Below are 10,865 nucleotides of genomic sequence, written 5' to 3'. Positions count from 1 at the left end.
ACTTTCCCTTGAAACCTGTGATGTCTTCCTTTGAAATTTGAACTGCTTTCTTTGTTCTCCAGGTGAGTGCCTGATTTCCAAAACTTTAACTGTATTCCCTTGCTCTCCAGGTGGGCACCTAATTGCCAAAATTTTAACTGTATTCCCTTGCACTCCAGGTGAGTGGCTGATTGCCAAAACTTTAACTATATTCCCTTGCTCTCCAGGTGGGCGCCTGATTGCCAAAACATTAACTGCATTCCCTTGCTCTCCAAGTGGGCGTCTAATTGCCAAAACTTTAACTGTATTCTCTTGCTCTCCAGGTTGGCGCCTGGTTGCCAAAACGTTAACTGCTTTTCCTCGAAACTTGACCTGTTTTCCCTTGTTCTCTAGGTGGGTGCTTGATTCCCGATACTTGCGCATGTTTTTCCTTGAGATTTGAACTGATCCTCCTTGTTCTCCAGGTGGGTGCCTGATTTCCAACACTTGCACTATTTTTCCTTGAGACTTGATCTACTTCTCCTTGTTCTCTAGGTGGATGCCTGATTTCCAACACTTGCACTATTTTTCCTCGAAACTTGACTTGTTTTCCCTTGTTCTCCAGGTGGGCTCCTGATTGCTGAACTTGAACGGACTTCTTTTGAACATTGCTGTTTTCCCTTTGTTCTCCAGGTGGGTTCCTGACTACCAACATTTGAATTGTTTTCCTCTGAAACTTGAATTGTTTTCCCTTGTTTTCCAAGCAGGTGCCTGATTGTAGACACACGAACCATCTTCTCTTGCTACTTGGAACTGTTTTCCCTAGAAACTTGCACCTTTTTCCCTTGATCTCCAGGTGGACGCCTGACTACAACAAAACAGACAAACACAAAAGAAACTTTTCTGCCCCAGTTTGGTAGCTAGGGACATCTGTAAGTGTTAATTGAATCATGTTACCCAATATCTCTAGGAGTTTAAAAGCTAGGCCCCATTATCCAGGAGGGTCCTGAAAATTAAAATCAAATCTCATCTTAAGAGTGAAAACTTTAGAGCTAAATCCAACTTCCTAAAGGTGAAACTTATGCTAAATCTTATTATCTAATCGAGGGTTTAAAACTAAGTCCCATTATTCAGGAGGGTCCTGAAAATTTCCAATTGAATCTCATCCTAAGAATGAAAACTTCAAAACCAACTTATATTTCCTCAAAGTAGAGCTTATGCTAGAACTTGTTACTCATGAATGTTTTGAATTTTAACTAGGTCCCATGGTCCAGGAGGGTCCTAAGAACTTCAAATTAAATCCCATTATCTAGGTGGGTCCTGAGAATTCATGGTCGAACCTGTCCGGTACATGCTTTCCTCGCGGAAGGTTCCTCCGGAACAAATAAGATTTCCTGCCCCTATTTCAATCAAAGACAACTTTATCAGTTTGAAAAAATATGGTGGTTAGTTTGTGGTATTCTTGCTGAAGGTGGCCTTCCCACTGCCGTGCTTTGTTCTGACTGGCTGCTTTGAACCGGCCAAGAATTGTTTGACTTTCTAACTAAATTTCAACTATAGGACCCTGAATGACCCAAGTGCTCTACACCCAACCCGTTGTTTTACATTTCCGTCCTTTCTGCCTGTATCTCTGTATCTCCCACAAGATTCCTAAACCATTCGCCCAATGGAGCTTTCACTGACACCTTATTTTTCACTTTGCATCATGCTATCTCTGGTATGTTTTGGCCGCACTTTGCTTTGTGCAATTTGGATATTGGTAGTAATCTTTGAAATCCTTTCTCACTTTGTTAAACAAGGATGACATTAGAAAAGTTTAAAGAAATAAATCCCATAGAAATGAAATGTAATGACTTCAAGACTTAGGAATAAAGAAGAGAATAAAAAAACTGGATGACTGTTTGAGGGAGGAACGGAAAAGAGACTTATCTGAGTGGAACAGTTGACACCAATGATCATGACATGCATTTTTGGATTAATCAGCCCAGTCTATTCAGCCAATCACTTTTCAGTTGTCATACTTTGTGCCCCGGGATCTCCATAACCCAATTTCTTCGCCAAATCACTGACCTTGTTCGGCTTGCGGTGCCCTGAAGGGTTTTCACCAGCAAACCTCTCTTATTTGTTTATTTCTCAACTCACTGTCGCCTTACGGTGCCCATGAGAATTTTCACCAATAAGACACTCTCATTTTAATTTCTCTCATCTTTCCTTCATCCTACGGTGCCCGTGATGGTTTTCACCAATAGGACTCTCTTATTTATTCATTTTCCTTTGTGCAGCACGGAGTGTTGCCCCTGATATGAATCACACTTCTACTTGCTCGACTTGGCATCTCTCAAAGACTGATTGGAAGGTCTTTCTTTGGATCATAATGTGTGCTTTTAGATAGGGTTAGAAAGAAAGGATATCACAAAGGCTCAAAACAGCTTGAATGGGTTCAAAATTACAACTTTTGAAATCAGATCTCTTACAACAACCACAACTTCTACCCTAGTTTCTTTGCTTGGGGACTTTGAACTTTTATTTTAATGGAACCGAACCATGAGGTTGCCAACGTATCCTTAAAAAGAATCAGGTCGAACGTAGTGCATGTCATAGGAATGGCTTTGTTGTTGTTACTTTTCTCTTTTCTTTTTTCCTTCTCTCTCTTTGTTTTCATTCTTTTTTTTCTTTTTCATTCTTTTCTTTCTCTTTTTTTTCTTATCTTTCCCTCTTTTCATTCTTTTCTTTCTCTTTTTCTCTTATCTTTTCCTCTTTTCCTTCTTTATTTACCTTTTGTGTTTGTGTTTCTGAATTTTGCTACTGATTCTAAAAGAGGGGTATGAAAGAATAAATAAGGCTCAAATGGGTATTAAAGGATAAAGTGTTTAGATAGCAGAATAAAATGTCTTCGTCATTCCAATCCTCAAAATATGCCAAGTACAAACAATAATTAAACAAACCAAAGAAATCATACATAATATCTTTTGACTGCATCAGAGTTGATAGCCATATCTACAAATTTACCTTCTATATCTGTTAATTATAAATCACCATTGGACAACACTCTTGTTACAATGAACGGCCCATGCCAATTTGGGGCGAACTTGCCTTTCGCTTCAGCCTGATGTGGAAGGATGAGTTTCAATACTTGCTGATCCACTTCAAATTTCCGCGGATGCACCTTCTTGTTGTATGCTCTTGCCATTCTCTTTTGATACAATTAGCCATGACACACTGCTGCCAACCTTTTCTCATGAATCAAACTCAATTGCTACAAAGGGGTTTTGACCCACTCATCATCATCAATTTCGGCTTCAACAACGATCCGGAGGGATGAAATTTCAACTTCTGTGGGTATCATTGCTTCAGTGGCATGTACCAACAAATAAGGAGGTGCACCTACTAAAGTGCAAACAGTAGTGAGATAACCTAACAAAGCAAAGGGAAACTTCTCATGCCATTGCTTGGAACCCTGCACCATTTTCCGAAGTATCTTCTTTATGTTCTTGTTGGCTGCCTCGACTACTCCATTCACCTTGGGGCGGTATGGGGTGGAATTTTGATGTGTAATCTTAAACTATTGACACACTTCTTTCATCAGATGACTGTTAAGATTGGGACCATTATCTGTGATGATCACCTTTGGGATTCCGAACCAACAAATTATATTTGAATGAACAAAATCGACCACTGCTTTATTGGTCACAGATTTAAAAGTTTTAGCTTCAACCCACTTAGTGAAGTAGTCAATGGCCACTAGAATGAACCTGTGCCCATTGGATGCTGCTAGCTCAATTGGTCCGATGACATCCATACCCCAAGCAACAAAGGGTCATGGTGCGGACATTGTGTGCAATTCAGATGGCTGAGAATGAATCAAATCTCCATGTACTTGGCATCGATTACACTTGCACACAAAACTGATGCAATCTCGCTCCATGGTAAGCCAATAATAACCTGCTCGAAGAATTTTCCTTTCCAGAACATACCCATTCATATGCAGCCCGCAAACTCCAAAATGCACTTCGATCATGATAGTCGTTGCTTATCTAGCATCTATGCATCTTATCAATCCAAGACCTGGAGTTCTTTTATACAAAACTATTCCACTAAAGAAAAATCCATTTGCCAAATGTCGAATTGTTCTCTTTTGATCCCCCGTGGCTTGTACCGGGTACACCCCTGACTTGATGTACTCCCTGATATCGTAGAACCAAGGTTCACTGTCAAGTTCTTCTTCCACCATGTTACAATAAGCATGCTGATCGCGGACCTGGATATGCAAAGGGTCAATATAAGCCTTATCTGGATGATGCAACATCGACACTAGGGTGGCCAATGCATCAACAACCTCATTGTGGATTCTAGGGATATGCCTGAACTCCATTGATCTAAACCAATGACAAAGATCCTGCAAACATTGTCGATACGATATGAGCTTCAAATCTCGGGTCTCCCATTCTCCCTGAATTTGGTGCACTAACAGATCTGAATATCTCAACACCAGCACTTCTTGGACTCCCATGTCCACAGCTAACCTTAAACCCAGAATGCACGCTTCGTACTCAGCCATGTTATTGGTACAGTAGAAATGAAGCTGAGTAGTGACATGGTAGTGATGCCCTGTTTCAGAAATGAGTACAACTCCAATTCCAACACCTTTCATATTAGCATCCCAATCAAAGAAGAGTTTCCAATTGGTATTTTCGTCCTTCTCGACCTCGTCAATATGCGTTACCTTTTCATCTGGAAAGTAAGTCTTCAAAGTTTCATATTCTTCATCCACCGAGTTTTTGGCCAAATCTTGGGCTTTCATCGCCGTCCGAGTCATATATACGATGTCAAACTCTGTGAGCAAAATCTGCCACTTTGCGAGCATTCCTGTGGGCATGGGCTTCTGAAAGATATACTTTAAAGGATCTAGGTGAGAAATGAGGTAAGTGGTGTAGGATGACAATTAATACTTCAACTTCTGTGCTACCCAAGTCAGGGCGCAACATATCCTTTCAAGGGGAGTATACTTAACCTCATAAGATGTGAACTTCTTGCTGAGATAGTATATGGCTTGCTCTTTCCTGCAAGTGATGTCATGTTGACCCAACACACAACCAAATGAATTATCCAATACCGTCAAATAAAGAATCAAAGGTCTCCCAGGCTCCGGCGGGACCAACACAGGTGGGTTCGACAAATACTCCTTGATCTTATCAAATGCTTCCTGGCACTCATCAGTCCATTTGACTGTAGCATACTTCTTTAGCAGCTTAAAGATGAGCTCACAAGTTGTCGTGAGCTAAGCAATAAACCTGCTGATGTAGTTCAACTCCCTAGTAGACTCATCACCTCGGTCTTGTTCTTTTGCGGTGGCAATTCCTGAATAGCTTTGATCTTTGATGGATCCAACTCAATGCCTCGCTGACTGACTATGAACCCCAATAGTTTCCCAGATGGAATACCAAATGCACACTTTGCAGGGTTGAGCTTGATATTGTACCTGCAGAGCCTTTGGAAAAACTTCCTTAAATCTCTGACTTGGTCAGACTGCTTCCTAGACTTTATGATCACATCATCCACATAAACCTCAATCTCCGTGTGTATCATATCATGGAATATGGTAGTCATTGCCCTCATGTAAGTTGCCCCAGTGTTTTTCAAACCAAAAGGCATGATCCGGTAACAATATGTTCCCCACGGCATGATGAATGCTATCTTTTCCGCATCTTCCTCATCCATTAAAATTTGATGATACCCCACATAGCAGTCCACAAAAGACCCAATCTCATGCTTGGCACAATTATCAATCAAAATGTAGATATTTGGCAGTGGGAAGTTGTCCTTTGGACTTGCATTGTTGAAGTCGTGGTAATTAACACACACTCTGGTCTTACCATCTTTCTTTGGCACATGCACAACATTGACTAACCACGTGGGATACCTCGTGACTCGAATGACCTTTGCATCAAGCTGCTTTGTGACTTCTTCTTTAATCTTCAGACTCATGTTAGTTTTGAACTTTCTCAATTTCTGCTTGACGGGAGGGAATGCTGGATCAATTGGCAATTTGTGGACCACCAGGTCGGTACTCAAGCCTGGCATGTCATCATACGACCATGCAAAAATATCCTTATACTCAAACAATGCTTTGATTATTTCTTCCCTGATTTGCATTCAAGATGGATACTTATCTTAGTTTCTCTGACATTATCTAGGTCCCCTAGATTGATTGCTTCAGTATCATTCAGATTAGGCTTCGGTTTTTCCTCAAAATGATTTAGTTCCTTACTAATATCTTCAAAGGCCTTATCCTCATCATATTCTGATTCATCATCACACTCTATTTCTTGGATTATTATTTCAGAATTAGATTGACTTTTAAGACTTGGCCGAAGATTCCTCATGTATGTCATGTCATTAAAACCAGCATAAAAAGAACTGTACAGAGAAGAAAAGAAAACAAAAATAAAACTATCAGGAATAACGGAAAAGGGAAATTGCATTTCATTAAAAATAAAGGATAACAGGGTTTGTACATCAACAAGCGGAAAATTAAAATCTGGTTCACAACCCTGGAATGACTCAAATAGAAAGGAAAATAAAACAAACTACCAAGACTCCTTCCGAGTAGGGAGAGGAGTAGCTTTCCAATTGTTAAGCTTCACATTCGGCCCGACGAACTGCACGTTCGCTTTGCTAGAACCTTCTCCAACTTCTACCATGTTCACATCATCAAACAACCTCTGGAACCTTTCAATTAACTTTTCATCAATGTCAACCACAGAACTTGGAACTGTCGTCACTGAGTTTTTCCTGGCACCAGGCTTGACAAAAGAACTGGAGTGTCACGACTTGGATTCCCCACCCTCGGGAGTCATGATGACGCCTACTAATGTGAGCTAGGCAAGCTAATTAATTGCACAATTTACCTTTTCCCCAATTTTATATTCATTAACAATTGTGAAGTAATAACATTTAAGCAGTGGAATTTAACATAAGTAAAAGAAAAACAATAAGCTATCTGAACAATAATATCTAATACAACTGTTTGAGTCTCGACTAACCAAAACTGGTGTCACAGTTACATAGACGGTCTAAGAATACTACAAATAAAGGTCTAAAAGAATTAAATACAACACTGTCTCTGGAAATACATGTAAGACACAGGAAAGTAGATAAAAGGAGACGCCAAGGCCTACGGACGCCTGCAGGGTTACCTCGGGTTGCCTGATGAACAAGAATCAGCAATCTCACTGCGGTCTGAAGTCTACAATACCGGGGTCTGCACAAAAGAGTACAGAGTGTAGTATCAGCACAACCGACCCCATGTGCTGGTAAGTGCCTAGACTACCCCGGCGAAGTAGTGACGAGGCTAAAACCAGACCACCAAATAAACCTGTGCAGTTATATAATATACAGCGGAAAGTATAGCAGAAATAAACAAGTAAAGCTAGGAGGGGGAAACATGCTTTGGGGAAAACAGGTAAAACAAAATATCAAGAGAACTATAAAGGAATCAAAGTCCAACCACTAACAAGAATAAAAAAAACAAAGGCAGATTTCACTTTTCTTTTCACATCTTGTGGCAGGCGTGCAACCCGATCCCATTTTTTGTATCTCATGGTAGGCGTACCACCCGCTTCCATTTCACTATATCTTGTGGTAGGCGTACCACCCGCTCCCATTTGATCATATCTTTGTTGCGGCGTGCAATCAGATCCACATATAATATTGTTGTGGCATGCAACCTGATCCATATATAATATTGTTGCGGCGTGCAACCAGATCCATATATAATATTGTTGAGGCATGCAACCCGATCCATATATGATATTGTTGCGGCGTGCAACCCGATCCATATATGATATTGTTGCGGCGTGCAACTGATCCATATATAATATTGGTGCGGCGTGCAACCCGATCCATATATAATATTTATAATTATAATAAGAGTCCCGACGAGGGATCAATAAGATTTACACTATCCCAGCAAGGGATTCGACAACCTAAGTAATCACGTCCCGGCAAGGGAGAAACAGCTATAAACAAACTTGCTACAAAATACAACTACCTCAGTTATAACCAAACTCGTTACCATACCTAACTACCTCAGCTACAACCAAACTTGTTACAACACCTAATTACCTCCACTATAACCAAACTTGTTTCGACACCTAACTACGTCAGCTATAACCAAACTTGTTGCGACACCTAACTACCTCAACTATAACTATAATTCCTACCCAACACAAAGAATCATCAACCTAAGCATCTGTAATATCAATTAAGAACACAATGCAAGGGAACCACAACTCAATAGTAGCCCGGCAAGGGGACAATATAGTGATCTCTTCTTATTCTCACTTTTTACTTCACAACTCGAGCCAATGCTCTAGAGTTTCAATTATCACTTATACTTTCACAATTTGTTATACAACTGGAGCAAACGCTCTTCAATGTTCATAAGTCACGACTCTTTCCACCACTTTACACAACAAATAGGAATCTTCACCAAGGCATGAATAACACAACGAAATCATGAAAATCACAATATAAGACTCACAGTCATTCTTGACACCGACATATAGATACTCGTCACCATGCTTATACGTCGTACTCAACAAGAAACAAATAGCAAATAGGACACAACTCCTAATCCCTCAAGCTAAGGTTAGACCAAACACTTACCTTGAACTTCCACATCCAACTCAAGCCTCAAACACCGCCTTTTATTTCGAATTCGGCTCCAAATCAATTGTATCTATACATAATCGACTTCATAACATCAATAAATGATAAACAATCCAATTCCAATGCTTAATTATAGCTTTCTAATCATTCTTCCCAAAAAGTCAAAAATTGACCCCGGGCCCGCTTGGTCAAAACACAAGGTTTGGACCAAAACCCGATCATCCATTCACCCACGAGCCCAAATATATAATTCATTTTCAAATCCGACCCCAAAAGCGAGGTCAAATTCCCAAATAATCAAAAAGCCCTAACTCTACCCAAATCCCTAATATTCTACTCTTAATCACATGTTTTAGGCATAGACATCTAGTGGGTGTTGATAAAAATAGAAGAAAACAAGTTAAAGATTATTTACCCAAGAGGTTATTGTGAAGAAGTTCTTGAAAAATCGCCCAAGAGGTGTGGAGAATATGAAGTTTGTGAAAAATAATGAAAATCCCGTAATGTGTTCTGTTTTGGAACTCAAAATAACTGGGCAAAATTACTCATTGCGTTCGCGATAGGTCCATCGCATTCGCGATGGGTTAGGCCTGCTAGGCCTTCACGTTCGCGGAATACGGCTCGCGTTCGCGGAGAAATGACCTCTCGAGCCTTCGCGTTCGCGTCCATGTGGTCGCATTCGTGTAGGTCTAATGTCCCACCCCCTACCCAAGCTCAATTAGCCTTCACATTCGCGTTACCAGGCCCGCATTCACGAAGGGAAGCCTTGCATTCGCTACCTGGGTTACGCGTTTACGTAGAAGGAATTTCCTTCAGCATAATTAACACATCGCGTTCGCGAGGGTCCTCCTGCGAATGCGAAGAAGGAAATATCAGAATACCAAGAGTTGAAAACCTGCAACTTTTTAAGAGTTTAAAACCTTCTGAAACACATCCGAATCTCACCCGAGCCCTCGGGGCTTCAAACCAAGCATACGTACTAACTCGAAAACACCATATGAAGTTATCTGTGCGATCAAATCGCCAAATTAACATCATTAACATCGAATCAAACCTCAAAATCAATGAATTATTTCAAACTTCTTAAAATATCAAATTTTGCCATTTAGGTCCGAATCACGTCAAATGACATCCGTTTCTTACAAAACTTCACAGAGTTATCTTAAATCACATATAAGACCTGTACCAGGCGTCGGAACCAAAATACGGGCCCGATACCAATATGGTCTAATCAAAATTCATTTCAAGTTCCTTTAAACAATTTTAGAAAATAATTTTCTTTAAAAAAATACATTTCTCGGGCTCGGGGCCTCGGAATTTTATTCTAGGCATACGCCTAAGTCCCACATTTTCCTACGGACCCTCTGAGACCGCAACATCATGGGTCCGGGTCCGTTTACCCAAAACGTTGACCGAAGTCAAATTAACTCATTTTATAATCAAAACTTATCATTTTTCATAGGTTTTCATATTTAGGCTTTCCGGCTATGCGGCCGGAATGCGCACAAAAATCAAGGTGATGCTAAATAAGTTTTTCAAGGCCTCGGAACATATAATTAAATTTAAAAACAAGTGATGACCTTTTGGGTCATCACACGGAGAGACGCGTGATAGGCTTCGGAAGTGACCACGCCTTCTGTTTCAACCTTCTATCCCTTTTCATATCTGCCGATGTGGGTGTGAATCCAAGACCTAACATACCCAAGTTTTCAGGGAGGGACACGTGTTGTATGATACCCTGCAAGGATGCACCTAGACCTTTACCTAGCACAAAGCCATTTTTCAGCATTTTGGAGGCCACCATGACGAATGTAGAGGCTATCTTTGGAGTTGGAATATATTTCCCTTCTGAAACCTTCTCGACCGACACCATTTCAAAAAATTGATAGACCCAAGGCCCTTTGTCATCTTCAGCCTCAATGAATGGGACAGAGGCATCACTGTGAGAACACAAATTTTCCTCACCATGCAGGACGATCTCCTGTCTATCCCACTCGAACTTGACCATCTGGTGCAAAATGGATGGGACTGCTTTGGCAGCATGTATCCAAGACCGACCTAACAGCAAATTGAAAGAAACGGCTACGTCCATTACCTGGAACTCTATGGTTAATTCCACTGGTCCTATTGTCAGTTTAAGAACTATATCACCAACCGAGACTTTTCCTCCACCGTCAAAACCTCAGACGCATATGTTGTTCTTGTGAATCCTCTCATCATCAACTTTTAACTTGTTC

The 10,865-nt window shown here is 40.6% G+C and overlaps 1 protein-coding gene across 1 annotated transcript; it reads right to left on the bottom strand.

Moving 5' to 3' along the window:
- Nucleotides 1–3,988: 3,988 nt before the first annotated feature.
- On the bottom strand, nucleotides 3,989–4,759 carry LOC138879249 (uncharacterized). The gene has a single exon (XM_070158852.1). The coding sequence runs from the start codon at nucleotides 4,757–4,759 to the stop codon at nucleotides 3,989–3,991; it is 771 nt and encodes a 256-aa protein (XP_070014953.1).
- Nucleotides 4,760–10,865: the final 6,106 nt, after the last annotated feature.

The sequence above is a fragment of the Nicotiana sylvestris genome, chromosome 10 (assembly GCF_000393655.2).
Source record: "Nicotiana sylvestris chromosome 10, ASM39365v2, whole genome shotgun sequence".
In the NCBI taxonomy this organism is placed as follows: domain Eukaryota; kingdom Viridiplantae; phylum Streptophyta; class Magnoliopsida; order Solanales; family Solanaceae; genus Nicotiana; species Nicotiana sylvestris.
The sequence above is the reverse complement of the archived record's forward strand: the minus strand, read 5'-3'. Positions and strand labels throughout refer to the sequence as shown.

What these genes read in the sequence shown, in the direction of transcription:
- LOC138879249 (XM_070158852.1), bottom strand. Translation starts at nt 4,759, where the DNA reads ATGAAAGCCCAAGATTTGGCCAAAAACTCGGTGGATGAAGAATATGAA.